This window comes from Balearica regulorum, chromosome Z, assembly GCF_011004875.1.
Source record: "Balearica regulorum gibbericeps isolate bBalReg1 chromosome Z, bBalReg1.pri, whole genome shotgun sequence".
NCBI classification, from domain to species: Eukaryota; Metazoa; Chordata; class Aves; order Gruiformes; family Gruidae; genus Balearica; species Balearica regulorum.
The window spans coordinates 65,718,277-65,741,733 of NC_046220.1; the positions used below are offsets into that span (position 1 = coordinate 65,718,277).

At 35.9% G+C, this 23,457-nt stretch overlaps 1 protein-coding gene across 5 annotated transcripts in view; it reads left to right on the top strand.

Moving 5' to 3' along the window:
* Positions 1–23,457, top strand: part of PDE4D (phosphodiesterase 4D) — a 418,117-nt gene that overhangs the window by 192,186 nt on the left and 202,474 nt on the right. Inside the window, exon 1 of one of the 5 annotated variants that reach the window (XM_075739988.1) lies at positions 11,703–11,943. The exons of the other annotated variants lie outside the window; for them this stretch is intronic. Coding sequence (XP_075596103.1) covers positions 11,819–11,943 — 125 coding nt within the window. The 5' untranslated portion in view covers positions 11,703–11,818. Of the gene's footprint in view, positions 1–11,702; positions 11,944–23,457 lie in introns of those variants that run through there. 5 annotated transcript variants of the gene reach the window in all.

A 23,457-nucleotide genomic window follows, 5' to 3' on the forward strand; every position in this document is an offset into this window, starting at 1 on the left:
GGAACAAATCGGCTAATAAAAGAGAAACAGTCATGGATACTGTGTGCTGCAGCTGATCACAGCAGAAATGGAAATATACCTGGTTTGTCTTGTTGCAGCTGAGATAAGCTCAAGATCTTTGTTCATATTGTTTGAGACAAATACTCTCACGTGTTTAAGGTAACATCAGGTAATTATAAGGTAACATACTACATACTTTCCATATTTGGAATGTATGTAAAATGCCTAATAACATGTATTTTGTTCAGAGAAACTGCTGAAAAAAAAAAAAAACCAGTAAAAATAAGTCTGGACTACAGGGCTAGCTGGCTTTGGTAGAGTGTCTCTCTTGCAGATAGAAAATACAAGGCATCTAGAGCAAATTATGGGAGCTGGGTTTTTCTATTTGATTTTGGGTTTGTGACTGATCTGAAGGTAGCAATCCTTTAATAGATCTTTCTAAATCACCCCACTAAGTAATTACTAAGAAGACAGGGTTTTCTTTCCCTACAACACAAACAAGATTGTGGCAGTTCATATCTTCTATGCTCTCTGTAGCAAATGTCCATGTTGGATGCCAGTCACAAAAACGTTTCAATATCGCCCTGTTGAGTCCAGAAGAGCAGTTTCCTGCCTCTTTCCCAAGTTGGCTGGTTTTCCCCTCTTCCAATTTGGACCTGGAACTAACATGCACAGTCTGCACCCTGTCAACAGAGATCCACAGGAAACTTTCAGCATTGGTGGGTAACCATGGACTTCCTTCCTCATGCTCTCTATCCTGTCTCTCATCCCTTCCTGCCCTGTTTTCTCAGCATGACTCTATTCCCCATCTTCTCCCCTGTTCCAGCCATCCTTCAGGCATATGCTCTATCTGTCCTCCCCAACCTTGTGAACTACAAGACTAGCAAAGGACAAGAATACAATTCTTAGTACAGCTTTATTTGTTTGTTTGTTTGTTTATTTATTTATTTATTTTAAGGGAGAAAGAAATACAAAGCTAGTTTGCGAAATCTGTTTATTATTGTTGAGTAGCTGGACGTTTTATTGGACTTTAGTATGGTTAATATGTTTGGGTGGATAATTTTACGACGTTTTTGTTGTTAGGCCACAAAGTGGCAGAGTGACAACAGTGATATCTATTGGATCTTTTTTTTATTCCTGTTATAGAGATTTATTCTAGAATAGTTTGTATATTTTTAAGCTGAAGGGTAATATTCAAGACAGTACTTGCTTTTCAGTGGAGGTTTCCAGAAAACAAAAACTTGTCCTGTGTCTTCAAATATTTTAGTCTTTTAAAAGATGAAAAATCATATTTTGAGGTCTTGCTTATGTAGTGGTATCATGATACTATCCTACAAAATTTAACTCTTGCTAATTCTCCATCTTAGCATTTTTTGCCTCGAGAGTTTGACGCTAAAATGGAACTGACTTTCCAGATGAAAGCCATAGTGGCTCTGATGATTTTTAGTTGCTAGGCTTCTCAACAGATAATTTGCCCATATTCTGAAACTGTATTTGGATGAGGCCTATCTTCTGTACTCAGTTTTTTTATGTAGATGGATGTACTTGGTGTGGAAAGGAACTATGATGTACAGTAACTAAGTCCAGGATAGAAATTTGATGTGCCTATCTAGCTCCAAGGCCTGATTTCCTGTTATAACAGTCAGATACTTCATCCAAATGCAAAGTCACTGCAACTGAATCTGTTATGTACTTTGTACCAAATGATGCATTCCTGCCTCAGACTTATGATCACCTCCCTGTAACTCATGAACAGTCTCATTTTGGCCTTTTTCAAGCTGTTCTGCTTACACCACTGCTTTCTGCAGATTTTTTTTTCTCATGGCTACCTCCTCAACTGGAAGAGTACACAGGCTTTGAGCACAATAATGGCCAAATGTCCCTAAAGGACTCTTCACAGCACAACTTAAATCAGTTACTAAAGTGGTTTCAAAATTCCACTGAAATCAAGATATTCATTCATGGGTATCATTTTCAAAATTTTACTTTGAGCCTTGCTTTATTATATCAAAAGAACAACACTATGCAGAGTTTTCTCTGTGATTTCTGAAAAAGAGCTGGATTTTTCAAAGGTGACAATGTCTGTCTGAATAGATAAAAAGACTGTAAATTCCACATGATCTTTTTAAGTTCTATCCTGCTATGATAACAGAGAGTATCTTTGAGTATCTCTCCCATCAAAGATGAAGGCTTGCTCCATCCACATTCAAGCAAGACTGACAACTTGGAGATAAAGCAGTTCTCAAAATCTTCAAACAAGCAACATGATGTTTAGCTGTGTGAACCATGTAAGGTTAACAGGATGACATGACAAGTCTAAGAGTGCCATTGCAGTCTTTTCTGACCAATTATACTGGCACTTCTCATTTCCACCATCCCAAGGGGGTAAAATGTGTCAGTTGTCCACCAACACTTACAGAAAACAAAAGGGATGATGACCTTTATAATTCACCCAAATTCAGCTTCAGAAATAACTTCCTTACCTGTGTCTCAGGGCTTGCAGTGCAATTTTCCTGAAATTTCCCTTTGGCTTTTTACCTGCTTCAGTTACACCTAAGATGGCATCATGTGTGATCTGACGACTGTTCACAGTTTTAACCTCAAGTAATAGAAGTTCAAATGTTGGCAAGGGTCACTTCTAGAATTTTTAATTTTAAGATCCTGATTAGTGTCAACACTACAGAGCAGAATTAATTTTCTTCACTAGTTTAAGGCTCTGATAACAAGGAGTAGGTAGCCTTTACTGGTAGTCTTTAGCAAAGCCATATGTTTAACAAGTTTGAATGGACTTCAAATTTAAGGTGATGAAGGGAAATCCAACCTTTGCTACAAAGCTTCAAAAGCTTTGTGATAATGTTTACTTATATATTAATGTAAATGATAATGTGTGAATGATTGTTTACAATAAAAAATAAGCTAATGGCTTGATTTTTATTTTTCTCCTCACTTTTATAGTTATCTTCAGCACATGCTCATCAAATTTGAGGGGTGTGAAGTAAGTACTTTTGCAAGTACTTAGTAAATTGTTTTCCCTAACTCTTGCTCTGCAGCTTACCCTGGGAAGCAGTGACTCATTTCATACAATGAAGCCATTTTGTAGAGAATGATTTCCTATGAGATGGTGGTGTGTTGTGTTTTATCTTGATAGAAATCAAAACTTATCCATAATAGACATAGAACAGAAACAGGTATATCCATTACATAGGAAGACAGGACGACTAACTACTAATTATTTTCAACGGTTTGAAAAGGGAAAGGAAACCCTACCCAACACTTCCTGCAAGAGAAATAAACCCATTCTTTTCTTTCAAAAGAAAATCATAATAGCATACCTGTCACAATGCCATATGGAGTAATGCAGAAGCTGTGCCCCTGTGTGTGAAAGCAGATTCTCTACTGATTTCAGTTGCAAATCAACATGCAATTTTCTCTGCAATGACTGAAGTTCATTTCCAGCAGACATCAGGAATTGGGGTGATGATAGGAAGGAAAAGAATTCAATTCTCTGATTCAATTTGATGCAATATGGCTAGTGCAGCACAAAGATAAGTGTTACAGCTGTCACAGTGGAAATGTTCAAGTGCAGTAAGTGCAAGATCTCTGTGGAAAGAAGGGATTTTGTTTCTTGCATACAGACAATAATTTCTGCACTATTTTCATAGCTGTGAATATTTTCACCATTTTTCAATTTGCTTTATCTGCTGCAACATACTTAAAACTCCATAGCAAAAAAAAATGCATTAAGAAAAATCTATGTTGCAAACTTTGACATTCCAGCTTTTGAAAGAATTAAATTATCCTTGCTTTATACACTTAATCTTGACCTTGCATACATGGACTGATACTCTTCGGTTGTATAACTGTCAGCTTTTATAAAGGACCTTAGCCTCATGTATGCAATGAGATAGACAGGACTGACTGTTCTTTATTTTATCTTCACTGTTCTTTGTGGAGAGTCCCTATCTTTAAAAAAACCCCAAACAACTCATTTCCAAAGTCTATACAACATTCGTGAGTCCTTCCCAGGAAAACACATTGTTACTTCCTTCGTTCGCTTTTCTGAAATGTTCAGCAGTATAATATCTAAGGCCTTGACAAATGGTTTATATATTGTTGTGATTTAACCTGGCAGGCAGCTAAAACAACCACACAGCCTTTTGCTCACCCCCCCTCCCACCCTGTGGGATGGGGGCAGAGAATTGAAAATGAAAAAAAAAAGTGAAACTCGTGAGTTAAGATAAAGACAGTTTAATAGGACAGAAAAGGAAGATAATAATAATAACAACAATGATGATAATGAAAATAATAATAATAATGATATAATAATAATAACAGCAACAACAACACCACATAACAAATGATGAACAGCACAATTTCTCACCACCTGAAGCTGATGCTCAGCAAGTTCCCGAGCTCCCCTGCCTCCTGGCCAACTCCCCAGTTACATACAGAGCATGACATCATATGGTATGGAATACCCCTTTGGCCAGTTTGGGTCAGCTGTCCTGCCTGTGTCCCCTCTGAGCTTCTTGGGTGCCCCACACCTTCTCATTGGCAGGGCAGTGTGAGAAGCTGAAAAGTCCCTGACTGCTTGGCAACAACCAAAACATCAGTGTGTTATCGATGTTATTCTCATCCTAAATCAAAACCACAGCACTATACCAGCTGCTAAGAAGAAAATTAACTTTATCCCTGCTGAAACCAGGATTAGCCAGTTAATCTTTACAGTAACTTCAACAGATAAAATGGTAGCAGTGCTTCTATTATCAGACACTGGAAGATCAATAGCAGAAATATAGATTGATGATTTTTGGTGCTGAATTTAAATACCAAGGTCCTAAGTTTTCTTTTTTTTTTAATAGCACCTTTTTTTTTCAAATGTTTCATCAACATCACTTACAAATGGAAATGTTCAACATTTTTACAAATTAGGCAATAATGATCAACCTGGCTAAAGGCAGACACCTCTGTTGTAGACAGTATGTTCCAGGATGTCACACTAGGCACTCTTAAGGGAAACGTATTGGTATTCTTAGGGAATAACGCATCTCATTGTAGAAGTCTGAATGCTTAGCTTAGATTCTTGTTCTTGCTTTTTCAGTTAACAAGTTGAATCAGTTCATCAAGGGCTCAGATGCGCACCCTAGCCAACACAAAAAAGCAGTAGGAGTGTATGACCAAGAGCAAAAGGGAGGCCAGCATGCAGCTCAGTCGCATGTATGCATACGTACCCTCGCCTTTATCCACACTCTGAGAGGCTGCTGTAACTTCAAGACTACTGTGAGACACTCAGGAGCTTAAGAGTGATTCTAACTGAACCATAAGGAAAAGATACTTACGGTTTGATTCCTAAGAAAACTCTTAAGTCTTTAGAGTGGTAGATCAGCATTGTAAACAAAGTGCTGTGAAAATTCCTCAGAACAAGAAGAACTTTGCTTGGTAGGACCAGCATCAAGCTATATATCATAATTATGCTACATCAGCTTTTTTTACAACAAAAGTTCCTCCTTTTTCCTATACAGTGTACAACTTAAGACTCCTTTGCCTTCAGGAAAGGATATCACCTTACCTTTTTTTTTTAATCAGTTATACTAAGCTGGAGACATGTCCTTCTCTTTCTCTCATGAGTGATTTGTGTGGAGCATGAGAGCCATGTGGACACTGTTTTTTGGGGTTTGTTTTGTGTTGGTTTTAAAGGAAGGTTTTAAGACCTCCTAATTACATGTTGTTGTGAAGACATCATGAATACTACTAGATCAATACTATACATTTTCAAAGGTCATAGAATGTGGAGGTCAACTTATTCAGAAGAGAACTTTCTACTCTTTGCAGTGTTTCTATGGGAATCATAAAGTCTTGATAAGAGCAGTCTTAAAGAGGAGAGCGTAGTTCTTTTACTTTGATTTATTTGTGGAGTTATTAATTAAACAACCAATAAAAGTTGAAAATTAACCAGAAATTATAACCTTCATAAACTGACAATTTCTAATGGAAAATATCTTTCTTGAAAATTAGTTGTCAGTGGAAACTGTAATGGGACATATAGTCTTTCAACTGTACATTGTAAATTTTAATTTAGCCCTGATGAATAGTGTGCAAACACATGATACACATTTGGTTTTGGGAAAAAAAGAAATAACTCCATGGAAGGTGATATCATGTTAAAAGAACATAGGCATATATACCTAAGAAATTGATTCAGAAATTAGTTGATTATTAACCTGTACAGAATATACAAATTTAATCCAAAATGGTCAAATTGCTAGTCAGAATGTTACAGAAGTAATGCATAGTAACAGCACCTAACATTTCTAGAATGTCTTTATTTTGCTTATTCAATAAACAACATTGATATTTCTACCTTGCTATTCTAAATATAGTAGTAGCAGCTGATGTTCAAGGAAGATGTTCGTATGGAGAGATGAATAAACAGAATTGTACTGCTGTGTAGCTACAGCAGTATGCCATTAATGTTTTTTAATGAGTAACATCATATACAGTGATACTGACTATCTATGGTTGGTGACAGTATTTAATAAGAAGTCTTGATTTTTTGATTCCATTTATCAGCTACTCTATGCCCTTAAAAATTTTTTCTGTCAGAACAATATGATTTTTTTTTCAATGTGATTATTGAGATTCAATCTATAGAACCTTTCTGACTTTGTCATTAGTTTGTATGCCAAATAAATGGCAGGTTTCTTGGCCAGTGTTGCAAATGGGGTGCTGAGCTGAATCGACTCAGTGTGGCTGTTCTAATAATTTTATGATACATAAGGGAGAGAATCGAAGGTTCTTTGGGATATTTAATGAAATAAAGGGAATGAAAATCTGTAGGAGTCAATTAAAAAAAAGAGTCTTCAAGGATAGCAGTATGAAATCTCATGTTTCAATAGCAAAAGTGTATATTGGCAGAGTTAAAAGAGCGTATGATAAAAACACATTCATCTTTATATGGCAAATTTAAGGATGGAGTATGATAAAACATTACAAAGTGGAGCCAAGCATATGCCCTTAGTGAATATTTGTCTCACTCCTTTGAACTTCGGGTCTTTTCCAGCATGTGTTTGATGTGCACTAGATAAAACCATTTTTGTAACATATGTAACAGATGAATTCATAATATGTCTATGCAAACTGTGCAATGGTACAAGTAAGAGCTTGCTCTTATTCACAACTTCACTATATGACCCTTACATTAGGGATTTTTGTCTGTGTGTTTGTTTTGGCTGACACTTCTTGAGACACATGGCACATTTTCTCAGATCACTGTCAGTCAGAGTACATTCAGCTCTGCATAAAAATATACGAGCAAATTTTTGGACGATTCCTGCAATAATCTTCTTTATAAGTAAATCAGCAGTACATTTTTGTGAGCGATTCATTCTCTAAAAGATAGGAAGGACAATCAAATTTTCATCAGTCAAGGAGAGAAGAATTGAAATAACACTTATATTCCTAGATTTCTTTTGCTCATCTCCTGAGAGGTAAATAGTTGCCAGTATTCAGCAGTCAGGGAATGTTCAACAGCAAGATTTAGAAGAGTTAGTTAAACAAATAAATAAATACAAAGGGAAAATATTCAGAACAATTAAGGGGGGGGGAGTAGGAGGGAGATTTGTCCAATGTATGAATATAAAAAAGAAGATGCTTAACTACTTCTGTATTCTGGACAGACCATATCTTCATCAGAAAAAATTGCCACATGTCGCAAAACAATTTTCATATCATGTGTCTATTTTCTGTCATTCAGGATATTTCTAGGTAGAAACTCTAGTCACAAGAAAAAAGGCCTAGTTAGTAGATGAACCAACAGTATATAGATCAAGAAAAATCTTTTCATATGCTTGGGATGTGAATGTGAGGAACAACTACCTTTTCCTTAAAAGGTTCTGTAGTCTAATGAAGCCCATGACATTGGCTGAGGCCGTCCAGACTAAATAGCAATGCATTGTAATAGTAGTAATAAAATCTTACATAAAATATCTCATACAACAAGAGGAGATTTTCATAATTATTCTTTAATATCTGGTTATTTCCTGGTGACAAACACAAATTAAACTAACTTTTGAAAGCATTGCAGACATTGTCAAAATTTGATACAGATGACGTTCATACATATATACCAAGTGGCACAATGAATGAAATTCCTTAAAAGACACAATGGTAGTATTCTTCTTTCACTGGGGTTTGGGTAAATGAATAAAGGATAATAAAGATATAGCTGTTTGTAAAGTTCAAAATTTAAAAAAGTTATGTTGAAAAGCTATTTATAAGACAAATAAATGGGAAGATGTTTAACTAACACTTGAATCTTAAAATATGTCATGGACATAAACTATGATTAGTTTCATTTTTACCAAGAGTTTTGATATACGTAAATTAAGCTGTGTGGCAATCCAAAATATCAAAATCCCTTCACAAAGGGAAATCTCAGATGGATTAATTTTATACCAACTTAAATATTTCATCTTGAGAAATGCAAGATATTTATTTCACTTACATTTTGACTTTAGAGTGTTTTTGTTTATTGTAAATACTTTAAAGTAAACCACATCTTAGTGAAAAATTCAGATTGCACTTAAAATATCAAAATTAAGCATTTTTAATTTTTCTGCCAAAATTCAAAAAAATTCAATCCAATCTCAAAATGCTTTTGATATATCCTGATGCTATACTGTTCCATTGAAATTTTTCTTGTTGACAGTGATTTGGATATGGTCTAATTACCTGCACACACATTATTTCTGGAAACATTATGACAAAATAAGTTCACTGCATACTTTACAAAGGTATTAAAGCTGAAGATGTGTTTAGTGTATAGTTTTCAAAGATTCATACGTTACTGAGGAGAAAAGAGCTCTCACATAAAAGCTGAGTTCCACTGAACATAACTGATATTGGTGAGACTTCAAAATCAGAATAGCTCCACACCTAAAATCTGCCCCAAAAAGATAAAAATAGTCACGCCGCCCAATGGGCTCTTCAGACCTGCAGGAAGTGCTTTGCAGTTGGTATGATACTGTATCTGGTGTGGGACCACAGACCATGAGATGGGAAGACATTGTTTGCCATACATTTCCCAGTACATTAGCGTTGCCTCTAAAGAGGGGAAGGTTGCTGGGAAGGAGACTGGAGCTCCCAGCTCTTCCAGCCCAACACCTCTGAGGGCCGCCCAGTGAATGCACTGGTTGGGGCACAGGCACCAGCAGTGCAACGGCATGGCTCCTGAAGTGCTGCTGTGCACACTTTAATTCCTTCCTCAGAGAAGAATCTTCAATGTATCAATCAAGTCAATTTTTTTTATCTAGAACAGTTGTGTGTATGTACCCATTATGAAATTGAAAGAACCCATTCCATGTCATTAGCAAGGAAGAATCTGTTCCATATATAGAAAAACTGGTTTACAGCTGTCTTTAGTTGCACTTTAAAGAAAGCCCAAAAAAAGCCCCCCAAAACCTAACCTACAAACCACAACCAAGAAAAAAACCTTCTTAGTTTGAATTTAATCTGATTATTCTTAAATGATTGTTAAATTTCCCTGCTTTTCTTACCTGGTTTTCTTTCTTTTTCTTTCTTAACTAAAGTAAAAAAGCTAGGAGGTTGAGGGTTATTTGCTTTTTAGTTTTTGTTCTTCATAATCACTGTATTTACAAGCTGGAGATTTGCTACTAGAGACTTAGATTAGACTAATTTACTCATTTTAGCTTTCTGTTGTTCAAAGTGGAATTAATTTCTGAAGGATTTTTAGCTGCTGATATACACTAAATAGAATCAGATGTAGCCATATACATATAAATATATTTTTCAAGAGTATGCACTCCTCTTTCCTTAGAGTGGCTGTTAACACAGTATAAAATTTACCTAACTTGAACTCAATCTTACAATAGTTATGCATGCAAAATTATACTTCAGTTATACAGATGGAAAGGTTTTAGGACACAAATAGAATTAAGAACAACCTAAAAAGGGCTTATCTGTTACACTGGCAGTTTGTATTAGATGCAAGGAAAGGGTACAGGATAGATGACTGTCCACCTTTTGCCTGGCTTTTTTGTCACTTAACAAAGTCCTGTGAGGACTTTAGCACCTGCCAAAAGTACAGGACAAATTGCTTCTGTTTCCAGCAAGACACTAGGGGTGACAGCCCACAGAGCAGCTGCCTTCTGGTTGCAGCCTGGAGCACCCGTCCACTGCAAAGTCAGTTACTTTGGTTACTTCAGACCTGAAAATTAGTTAAATTAATTCCCCAGATCAGTCTTTTCAAAGAAAGAACTATTTTTTTTTAATTTATTTTTTTTAATGTATGAAGCACATAGAGCAAAAAGTAAACAAACATATGCGCCCAGAGTTTAGCTTCTGAACTATTTTTGGCACATCGTGCAAGAATGCCTCCTTCCACTTCGTTTTAGCACTGGCAAGGGGAGGCAAGCCTGCTTCCCGTTCTGTTGGGTATCCCTGCTACTTGTCTGCTTTTGCTGAGACATCATGGGCAACATGTTGCCACTCGCTTCTTTTTCCTTCTGTAGTGCTCTGCAGCCTGGGAAAGGTAAATGGTGCCACTCACACTGGAGCCAGGCAGAGGGTATTCCCTTTTTGTGAACACTCCCCCGTCCATTGTTTTTACAAGGAGCCTTATCTTTCTTTTGTCTTGTTTCCTGTTGGGGTTCCACCTTTGCAGCCTCCTTTGATTTAATTCCAGCAATTCAAGAAGATTAGTGTTAGCCAGACAGATTTAGGTGCATATAATATTTATGTATGATATACACAAAATTTCCCCAGTTTTCCAGTTCTCCATGATAGAATTTTTTCTGTACTGAACGTAAATCTCCTTTGTATCCTTCAAATTCTCATGCTAGAGTGTAAAATCCACTTCATAATTTGATTGTGCGTGAAAGTACCACTGAAGTGGTAGTACCACTACTTTTCTGCCTTTTCGTAGTTGGGACCTCTAAGAGCATTGCACAGAAGCTGCAAATAGTGGACACCAAGTAGATGCACTTTCATAAATAAAGGCGATCTCATGGATAATTTTGAGTAGTTGAATGTATAAAAATGCCACAGTGTCTTTTATAATATGGGAAAACAATTTAATATATTCCTGTTGATCAAAGACAGAATAAGTTCTTATATAAGATTATGCATGTTTTATTACTTTGCATTAGTGGAGAATGCACTGCTATGCAATAAGAAACGTACCACAGAATATAAAACTTCATAAAATATATCATAAATTACATGACCATCTTTTTGTCTGTACACATATCAAATCCTGAAATAATTTGTACAACAAATCTAATCTAATCAGTCTGCGTTCATACTGTGAACCTGAAAAGTTATTTGACCTTTTCAAACGTACCACTGGGCAGATCCTCCTCCCACAGTGATCTTTTGATATATGCAAAAGTATCTCTCCTGGGCCACCTGCTGCTTCAAAGTAAATTCAGTCTGTGGCTTTTTTAGACCTTGGTCTTAACTGATTAAGCTGTGCTTATAGTCTGTCTCTGCCAGAAAAAGATTAGAGAAAAGATTAGTGCCCAGGGGTGGGGGAAACTGTTCCTGAGAGGCTTTCTGCTTTATCTGCTTAATCAGTAATTGGTTGGAGTATGACTGGGTGGAAAAAAGCAGCCAACTTCCTGCATCCATGAGGGTGGCAGCTGCAGTTGAGACAAGGAGTGTTTGCTTTCCAGGCACACAGTGTTGGGCTCCTTTGGAGCAGCGTACATCACTGAAGTTGATTGTGTAGCATTTTGTTCTCAGTTTTCCCAGGGATGCATCTTTTTGGCTGTTAGTCTTATGCTGCTTCTGTTGGGATAAAATGAGTTTACCATCGAGGTGTGAGCACTTGACTCTGGAGAAAGTGGCTAGATTCCGGTGTGCTTACGTTCACGGCTCGCCTTATGCTATTAACAAGCCAATTGATATTAAACAGCAAAGGAGACGGTATGAGACTTTATTATTCTTCAGCAAAGTGTGTGCATCATCTACAGCTTGCTGCCTTTAAACCTTCTGTGCTTGTGTGTAGGGAAAGGGGGAGAAGGGGCATGCTATGAAAAAAAATCTCACTGTGTTTGTATTCAGTATTGAATTGTGGAAGAGGAGTGTAGTGAAAAAAGGAAAAAAGACAATACCAGGTAACAGCAATAAATATAGCAGCACAAAGCCGTATTTGTATTACGCAGATTTGAACAATGTATTCAGCATATTTAGCATTTGGACAGGACAGTATTGTATGTATGTGCAGTTACAAATAATTAAGACACTTTTTCAGGGAAGAAATGTTACTTAATTTTTTTAATACAAGTAAACTGAGGGTGTTGTCTAAATTTCAAGCAAAAAATATATTAGGAGTTTGATTAGTCACAAATTATTTCTTAATCCTATTTGTCAGATACATGTATCTGAAAGATACATGTATCTGCATTACATGTAATATTTTCTGTCTTTTTATCTGGAATATATTTGTTTCATATTTTAGCAAAATAGCTGAAACAGCCTTTTTAATATTGTTCATCAAACTGTACCATGAAGAAAAGCTTCCTTTATGAATGGAATTGAGAGACTTACGGAAACTTTTTGTATTAAAAAATCCCTTGATTTTGTCCTAGTAGAAAAAACAGATGTAATTTCCACGTGGGATCAGAGAACTGCTGATATCTGGTTAGTGTTTTAGCAGAGGTTCTTTTGAGTAAAAGGTAAACTAGTGAGATTCTAAAAAAAAAAGTTACCTTAAGAAAAATTATCTTTTATTCCAGCTGCCTTCCCAAAAGTAGTTTCAGGTTAAATAAATATTTTTAATCTGAAGTCCTTCATGTTCATATATGGTACATAATACCTTTATTGAAATGTCAAGGTTATATGTAGATTTTAAATAGAATAAGCCAAACTTTAACATGGAGAATGAAAAATCTAATTTGAAAACTTCCATGAAAACCTTTCTCCAGTTTCCAAAAAAAATTATGCCTTTCCACAATATTTCTGATAATGTAAATTAACAATAATACTCTGTTAAAAAAAGTAATCAAAGTAGTAAGAAAATTTTGAGTACTATTTCAAGAAAACTTTGTATTTTTAAAATGCTAGGGGTTGGTTTAATGTAAGATACTGAAGAGCTCCATGATTTTTCTACAAATTCTACTTTCCTCTTGCATATGCTGTTAATTGTTAATAGTTTGAAAAATCAGTATAATACATAACTTTCCCCAAGGTATTTCCCTGGCCTAAGATAGTATAAGGCTATATGAAAAACTGAATTTTTTTTTTTTTTTTGTATTAGAAAGGCATATTACTCTGTCCTGTAAATGATTTGCCACCAAGTGGACTCCAGTTTTTGATGAGTACACATCAATATAACTTCAACAGACCTGGTGGATATATTGGGGAGAAGAAATAAATAAAAAGTGAAATTCAAATGCTGCTGTACAAATTCATAACTTGATTTTACCACCAGTGATTCATTTGTGTGTGTAAGCCAGAGAAATTTCCTCCTTTATACTGCCTTAACAATGGGGAATGTTTTCCATTCTGTGTTACCTTTGAAGACCATGGATGCTGGTGCTCGCATCTACTGAATATGATGCTATACATGTGTCAGTCTCCATCTCCAAGGCCTTTCTAAGGCATCACACTGATCTGAGGCTGCAAAATATAATTAGTTTTGTTATGACAAGTATTATTTAGGAGCTTTTAAGAGAGTAGAACTCATAATTAAAATATTTTAAAGGAGTAAGGCTAATGGGAGTATTCATATAGTGGAAATGAAAGAAATTATTGAAACTTCAGAGCCAGAACCTCAATTAGACTATGCAATCTTTAAGATGACTGAGTCTCTAAGAAAACTCCTACCTCCTAATACATCAAGTTAGTCTTTCTGAGTATTTGCAACAAGACTTTTTGTGGCTAATAGAAAAAAACACAGATTTAACTGTCTGGGAGGAGTGTGGATGGAAGGAATTTTAGGGGAATTGTTTGCCATTGGGTAGCTTTTGTTTATTTTTGGGTTTGGTGGGTGTATGAGATGCAAGAGTTTCTCTCAAAGATCACACTATTTGTTACTTAATGTGCAAGAAGTGTCTTAATGGAGTTGGTTTCTGTCATCAACGCAAAATGATATCAAAATTTGGGGAAGTAATTGCATTTTTCATAACCAGATACTAACAAGAGGTGCCAGGTAGATATATGTAGGTTGTGGAGTTAGGACAATGAATTGTTTTGATAACTGCTGATCTCTTTTTAGAGAAAAAAACAATAATTCCTGTGTGTGCATGTAAACGTACTACACACACACACACATATATATATACATTTTAAAATGTTGTCTTGCTTGTTTTCATGGCTGTTACCAAAACAGAGACAAGTAGTCTTGTGCCAGTTGAGTATTTCCTAGTGTTTCTTGAAAGTGACCGAATTACATGACACCTAATTGTTTGCAGATTTTGAAACTGATAATTCCATTTTTGTCTTTAGGAAGAAATGTTTCAAAGGAGATTTTGGGTTTAGATTTTTATATCATGAAGTTTCCAAAGGCTAATAGAAGAAACTTAAAAAAAGAAACATTTCAGGTATTTAATACATTTCAAATAACCTGAAGTGTAAGCCTTTTAAAATTTTGAGTGACTTGAAATTTCCATTCTGCATTAGGATTCTATTTTGGAATAGGATGGAATTTCAGAATTGCAATACTACCGGTCAAAGCAAGACGACTGTTTCTCATGTAGGCCTGTGTCTGAGTACAAATCGCCAAGCTAGTCATCATTTTGTTTATCATCATTTTATAATGGTATCCATGGAAATGTTTTGATTGCAATGACACAGTGGTGGGAGTTAGGACTTGGACTAATATTCATGTATTAGTTGTATCTTCATGTGCATAATAACAGAATGAAACAATCAGTGTGCCCCAATACATGGTGAAACATGCCACAGAGCACATCGTGTTCCAAGAAGGAATTGATTTGATTGGAAACTATTGGTGGGGAAATAAGTTATTTGTTCTAATAGAGATATAGAGGAAGTCTTGCTTTTTCTTCTATTGAAAAAAGAATACTGAGGGAAATTATATCTAATACACATGAGAAAGTTGTTGGTTTTTTTTAAATACAGTATCTAGAATGCACTGCTTATGCAGTGCTTAGGTGAACTGGTAGAGCTGTAAGTGACAACATAATGAGCACTTTGCTAGCCTGTTATTGATATAAAACTTGCTTATTAAAACTCATCATTAATGTTTCTTCATCCATGGCACAAGAAGACCTGTAACAGGGAGCTGACTAGCTATTTAATTTATTTCTCTTCTTTTCTCTGGTTGATGTGAACAACTTCATTTCACAAGCAGGTCCTGCATTGTAACATTTTAGTACTTATGCTCTATTTTGTCTGAAATGCTCTCTAAAACCTGCTTTTTGTTTTGGTGTAATTTTAAGTTATGTTGTTTCATTATACAAAAAACATATCATATACCTTCAGTTTGCCTTTTTGTAAATCTCCATCAGGTAGATTATTTTGGAAGTGATAACGTTCAACACTTCCAGGGTACTTGAAATAAATGTTGTTTTAGTAGGTGATGGTGTTTTCATATCAGCTTGTATCATACTGTAGTGGCACACTGGGAAAGATCCTCAACTGATTTACAAAACTGTTCCTTGGCATAAAGTTCCCATGCCCTTTCCTACCTCATCCTCCATCATTATGGACGGTGCTTAGCTGGTTCGAAAGCTTGCTTCTTATCTCCTGACCTTCCAATATGGGGAAGACGCCTAACCACATTATACTTACAGCACTGGCACAATCCTCACTCGCACTGCCTTGCAATTTCTGTCCCTTTTGTCCTTTCCCTAATATGTGATCTTCTTGTGGGCAAAGTACCTGAAATAATTTGCTTATTGCCCATGCTCTTCTTTATCATTTCTATGAAACACACATTCTTTCCCACTGTGAATGTCAGGTGATATCAACTGTCCTCCCCCAATCCCCCTGCCCCAGCCCCACGCGTCCCTGCAATATAAATTACTGTGTGGAGGCCAATAAATTGCTTTGTGCGTATGTCCTTTATTTGCTTCTTGTTTGTGAGCAGTACTGGCATAGATTTAGAATAATAATTTATTAAGGACATTTATTTTATAGCCAATTTCTGATAGTAGAATTATTTTTATCTTTTTTAACATTAAGCCATCCATTTTATTCCTTCTGGCTTTCCTCATAGGCATGAATAAAATGTTACGACATATCTGCTATGTAACTTGTTTCACTTAAAAATGCTCTTATATTAATTTATTTAAAAATACAAAACCATGGATGATTGCTGCTGCATAGAGCTCACTGAGACTCTTAATTACTGTTTTTCTGTTTGTTTCTTCTTTAGAAACATTTGTGCATCTGAACTGAGGTTTAAGATAACTGTGACTAAAAGAATATTTACAGCATAGTCTTTTTTTATTAGCTGTCATGCTTTTTGTGCATGACTTTCAACTCTAATTCCCTGAGACAAATTGTAAGGTGAGAATCTTAGGTTTATTTTTAAGTCTTTAAGCCTGTTGACCTGGAAAAAAAATGCATGAAAATATTATGAAAGTATATATATATATTGAAAAAAAAAAAAGTAAAAAGCAAAAAAAAATTCCTTTACTTTTGTTTTTCCCTTAAATTGTAGGCATTTCAGTTCCATTTTAATCATTACATCTATGTTTTGCTTCTTTCTTTCATTGCATTCACTTTGTAATTGAGAGAAATTCTTCCAAAGAACGTGTAGCTGGAGGACTCTTGCAACAGTAAATTTCAGGGAAACACACCAATGAATGATGGTAGATTTATGCACTAGGGGATGTCCCAACAAAAGTACTGAAACTTGAAGTCTGTCATTTCTACCAGTGAGAATGTAAAATACTGTTTTATTTGAGGCAATTCTGTCATAAATGAAAAGCAGCTCCTATCATTAATGTACAGTTTCGTACTGTTGTCAATCATGCTTCTTAATGTCTTTAAATGAAAATATCTAAGAAATTAGCTAAATAATTAATGAGTATCTTCTCAAGATCAAGAGAAATAGTGAGTTCAAACAAGGCTCCATCCTTAAAGAGTTGGTGAAAAACCTGGCAAAAGAAATTGTACATCAGTCATTTTGATGGCTGAGGCACAGAGCTGAGTTACCACATTTCAGCTGATCGTTGGTAACAACCCTTTAGCCTTTTGCAGTGTGAAGAAAAAATACCTTAGCTTCGGTCTCCACTAGAGAGATTTGAGAGCTTGGACAGATGTGTGGTCACAAAATAAAACCAGACAACTCAAGCTCTCAGTGCTCTTAGTGAGCTCCTCTGTTCCTAATATATTCTCAGCATCTCCTTCAGAGCAATGACAAAGCACCAGTCAGGACAGGGGAGCAGTTCTGTAACAGGCCAAGGGAGGCACCTCTTCATGAAATGCATAGTTAAGCTATAGAAATCCTCATCAAAGGATGTTGTAAATGTTGACAGTTTCCATGGGTCAAAAAAGCAATTGCACATATAAATGTAATAAATACCCAAACTTTAACTCAAGAAGTCTTCAGTCATTAAAACAGTTATTCAAATTATATGGAATATATATGTGTATATTTGCAATTAAAGGATATTAGCATAAATTATTTGGAAATTGTAATGGTCATAATTCATTTAATATTTCAGTCAATTCTATTTCTTTAGTATGAAAAAAATATTTTAGAATATTAAAACTTGGTTAAAAACCAGTGACACTCTAGAAGTTCAACTTTTTTATTTACAATCTATAAAAAATAATGCAAAACAATAATGCAACAGGCAGCAGTGGAAGGATACCTGTTGATGAACACACCTGTAGCTAGGTCTCCTAACAGCAATGTGGTAAATAGCCAGCTTGCATTATTGTTGCAATTATTGTGGTAAATTGTCCAGCTTGCACTTCCACTCTTAACAGCCACAGCATGCGATTAACACCCCAAACCCCTCATCCCTCTTTTTATTTTTAAATGTCTGGGGCAGAGCATGGCTGATTGTGACCTCCCTACCCCTTGGGCTGATAAGGTGTTCAAGTTGGACTGAGTTGCTGACTGAGCTCTGCTTATTGTGATAATTCCAATGGGCTATAGGAATGTGCAAAGGGAAGTTGAAATATGGGTTCAATGGGCAACACTTGGCATATTGAGTGACAGCAGTTATCACTCAATATGAAGCTGCACGTCATGTTTACTATCAGCCTTTGTGCAAGCCGTGTGGGTTCTGGAAGTGCTCTGTAAAGATTACTGTGAAACAAAGCAAAATATGAAGAAACAAAATGCATTCTGTTGGTTTGTACATTTGGAAAAGCCAATGGCTATCTTTTTCTACAGCTGGCATTTGCTTTTCTATTTTTGTTGGTGTTACAAATCAACCCACTTGAGTCACATAGCTGGACATTATTGTATAGTTAAAAAATTCCTGATGCTCTAATTAACATGTCTCTTCTAGCACAAAAGAAAAACATTTTTAAAATTAACTAATGTTAACATATAGTTCAAGTAGATGAGTTAATGTGATAAAAAATTTTCAGAGCTTCCTGTACTGAAGGCTATTTTAGACAATTAGAATGAGATAATCTGATTCTCCTTTCTAGCATATGTCAATGAATTTCACCTCAGTCTTGTCAAAATGATAGCTAACTTTTTTTTTCCCAGCTGCTAACATTCCTGTTGGCTTATGAGTCCTTTAAAGGAGTAGTGTAGAGGCATTAAGTTACTTAAATCTAGCTGCAAAATTTTCGAAGAAATTCCAAAGGAAGTTCATTTATACATCTTTCTATTAATGAAATGAGATTGCAGAAGTTTGCACAGTATATAATATATTTAAATTTTCAGACTAGAGACTTGGCCAAAGCTAATGCAAGCTTTCAAAAACTGGTTAAGAGCTTAGTAGTGGGTTTGAATTTGTCTCTTTATATCCCCTTGTATTATACAAAAGTCAGCTAAGGTTTTCTACATGATACAGTAATAAATTGTATAGCTTTGCAGCTTCCTTCACATGGGAAAGGTCTTTGTATGATATGCCCCTACTTTTTTTTCTTTCTGCGTTTAGCAATCCTAGTCTGTTCTGTAACTCATCTGGCAAATATCCATCGTAACATTGTTCTGAAATCATGCACTTAGGATTTTAATGAAATCACTAGTAGAAGTAAAAATGTTAGGAAGCTCTTCACTGAGATCTTTAATTGACGAGAGTCCTGATAAATTAGAAGATGTATGGTTTGTGTAAACATGTAGCACAATTGTATATTGTGCTCATTACTTTTCAATAAAAGCAAAGTCAAATAGCTATTAGAAAAGCTTATTGGATGTCTATTAACAAATGTCATCCAAAAAGTAAATAATAAGAACCAGCCACAAAGCAACAGATGTTGGCAAACAGATAAGCACAGCAACTGCATCGTTATTTTTTTTATTATTATTTAGTAAAGGAAATGTACATTTAAATAGCTTTATGACTGAGACAAATCAACAAAAGCCAGGAAATTTGAAGCAGATGCTCACATTTTGGGGCATGTTCATGACTTGATAAGGGTGAATATCACCCATTAACATTGCAGGAGTTACATGCATGCAAAACGGAAGATGGGACGGTATACCCATTTGTTATTCACATATGCTCCTCTGAGTTTGCAACTGCCTGAATCCAGAACTGTATGTGCTTGGTGTCTTAAGTAGAAACATTAAGACAACGTGAAGACTCTTTCAGTTTTTTACTTGCACTTCTATGCTTTAGGAAAAAAGTTAGTTTTGCTGAGATGACTGCGTGTAGAGGCTTCATTTTACAAACTAATAGCTACTAAGGACTAGTAGTACTGGGCCACAAATCTAACTTCAGTAGTTGCTATTTTACTCCTATATTTTCAGGGAGTGATACTGATGTGCATCTTATGCCATACAACTACTTTCAGTCTTGCTCATTCTGTCATGGCTTTCTCTGTTGGTAGAGTATGACGTAAAGTTACTTTCTCCAGTGTGGTTTTTTTAGATCTTTTTTTTCACTTTTCTGAACTTTGTGCCTCTATTTCTTGCTTGCATTCTTCATTGCAATCTGCCTTGTATTGCTTTGACCATCTAAAGTTGCACTAAAATGGAAATGAATTAATGATTAATGCCTTTCAAAGTAAAAAAAAAAAAAAGGACAACAATGTTGTGGGTTTTTTGAAAGCTGATTGTTATTTTCAAGTGGATTTTCAATATTATCCTTTTCAATTTTGAAGTCATATGATTTGTTGTAATTACAATCGCTTCTATATTAGGCTGTTCTTCCTTTTACTGTTATATTTTTTTCTCTCTCTTTCATTGGTAAACTACCACAGTTGGTTTTTTGGTGATACAATAATTTGAAGAAAGAGTTCTGTGTGTTTTGCTGGTTCACTAAACAACTCAGATTTTGTCCAGGATTTAGAACCTCACATAACAAATATAGTCCTCTGTATTATAGCATTTGCATCTGCTGAAGTGCTGTAGTTATTAAACCCTACAATGATCTCTAAGTGGAATATAGGATGATGATTCAATCCTCTCTTCAAACTTTGTTTTTTAATGAAATACTTACCTTTTCCTTATCACTCAGATATATTGTTCTGATACTTGTTAGCAGTGGTTCCTAAAATGTTGCTGATATTAGAGTGGATCATTAATGTATCTTTATGGGCTGGTAAACTAATCGTATCAGTGTATTTTATGCCTATGTGATATTGCAGAAATTGATAATTCTGAACTATGTTAAGGTAAATCTTGAAAGTTCAGAAACCCAAAGATTTTCTGTTTAATTTCAAGGTGTACATAAAAGTACTTCATAAAAGGCCATATTCTCCTGAAAAAAAAAAAGGAAGAGTGAAGACAAAAATATGAACCTTATTAAATTTAGATAATTTTTTGCTCTCAGTATTGATTGACTTGCTCAAAGGAATTATTTGAATTAATATTAAAGACTGTCTGTGATTTTGATATGTTTGTTTCATAGCTAAAATCCTGGAGCCCTAGTTCACTTTGAAGACTCCTAGGTACTATAGCAATTTAGATAATAAGCAGCAATAATAGCAAATACAATTGTTAAACTTTGAAATAAGTTATTGTCTTACTGATGAGAAAGTAAATGCACAGGAGGAGATATGCCTAGTACTGATGACTGCTGAAACGTGGTCTCTGAAATAAAACATCTATTGAAGAAATGTTACTTGTCAAAGGCAAGCTAGATGCGAATTGCTGTAAAGTGCATTTTGAAGGTTTTATGGAAATAACATTCAGCTTTTCAAAATAAAATTATTTGAACTGTGGATTCTATATCACAAAATAGCATCTCCCAAATGAAATACCATAAAACACAAGGAAATACCAGGATTGTCACTAAACATGCCATCCTCAAGCTGCCAACTGTAATGCGATCTATTCTGCTGATTTATCACAGCAACCAGAATATGCTGTCTCAATGAGAAAGAGCAAACTTTGTGATAATTAGCCTGGGATAGGTCCATCGTAGGTCTCTAGTGTTGTATTAGCCCCTCGCATCGTGCTGTGGCATTTCGGAGATAGAACAGCCAGGGAGTTCCTAGGCCAATTTCCCTCTCCTCCCCACTGCAAAAAAAAAAACAAACCCAAACCAAAAAAAACCCCCATCCCCAATCCCTCATTTACAAGGCATTACTGAGAGCCAGATGTACTGAGAATTTGAAAAAGGGTGATAAACTGGCCAACAAGATTATTATTTGAAAAATGGGAAATGTAGTCCTCCAACCATTGCATAACAAGTTGCATAAAAAAAACGCTTATAGGAAGAGAAGTAACAGTGTGCATTGGGTTTTCTAATTATGTAGTAAGAGATGTGTAGAATAAATATTCTGCAATCCAATATTCCACAACCAAGAAAAAAAATTGAAAATATTGGTTAAAATTGAAAAAAATACATTGATATTCATAATTCTGAATTAACTATCCTTTTTGTGTGTCTCTTGTTTTCTTTGACAAAAAAATGGGGTTTTAAGCTCAGAAAGTTGAAGAAAAGAGGCTGAGCTATCAGAAGAAATTGAATTAATATACCTACATACGAGTAATTAAGAAGCTGGGTTGAGATTCAACTCCGTAGTCATTTAAAAACCAAGTACCTTTGTTGATAGTCATACAAGTTGCTTTTGTGAGTATTGAAAAGAAAGGCATGTTCAGAGTTTTGTCCAAAATTAAGGCAGGTGGAATGAATCACCTTTTCAAGGTGCCTGTCTTTGACCACTACCGTACATAAACTTGTAAAACTATATTGAACTAAACCCCTAACTTTTAAATGACTGAAAGTGAAGTAAATTCTATTCCTAATGAAACAATAGATTTCTTTCATCCTCCAACCTTTGCAATAGGAACAAGTAAAGCTATTATAGAACAGTTGCTCAAGTTACTAGAAACAATGTAGACCATTGGAAGAGAAGTCAAAATTAATTTTCATATTATGTTAAAAATTATTAAGTGAAGAAAAATTATCATAAAAGCAGTTGTAACAGATTAGACTAGGAGTCCATCAAAAATGGTATCTTGCCTCCAGGGGTGGCTACTAGGAGATGTCTATGTTCAAGTATAGAATCATAGAATGATTGGAAGGGACCTCAAAGATCATCTAGTTCCAACCCCCCGCTACTGGCAGGGACACCCTCCACTAGACCACGTTGCCCAAAGCCCCATCCAACCTGGCCTTGAACACTGCCAGGGATGGGGCCTCCACAACGTCTCTGGGCAACCTGTTCAAGTGCCTCACCACCCTCATAGTGAAGAATTTCTTCCTTCAGAATCTGAATCTGCTCTCTTTTAGTTTACAGCCATTATCCCTTGTTCTATCACTACAGGCCCTACTAAAAATTCTGTTCTTATCTTTCTTATTTGAAGTATTGAAAGGCCACAATAAGGTCTCCCTGAAGCCTTCTCTTCTCCAGGCTGAACAACTCCAGCTCTCTCAGCCTGTCTTCATAGGAGAGGTCCTCCAGCCCTCTCATCATCTTTGTGGCCCTCCTCTGGGTCTTCTCCAACAGGACCATATCTTTCCTGTGCAGGGGATCCCAGAGCTGGACACAGTACTCCAGAATCACCTGCCTGAACCTGCTGGCCACCAAATCCTTCTCCTCGGGTCTGCTCTCAATCCATTCTCCTCCCAGCCTGTGGTTGTGCTTGGGATTGTGCCCACCCACGTGCAGTACCTTGCACTTGGCCTTGTTGAACTTCATGCGGTTCACACGGGCCCACCTCTCCAGCCTGTCAAGGTCCCTCTGGATGGCATCCCTTCCCTTCAGCGTGTCAACCACACCACACCACACAGCTTCATGTCGTCGGCAAACTTGCTGAGGGTGCACTCAATCCCACTGTCCATGTCGCCAACAAAGATGTTAAATAGTGCCAGTCCCAGTACTGACCCCAGAGGAACGCCACTCATCACTGTTCTCCACTTGGACATTGAGCCGTTGACCACA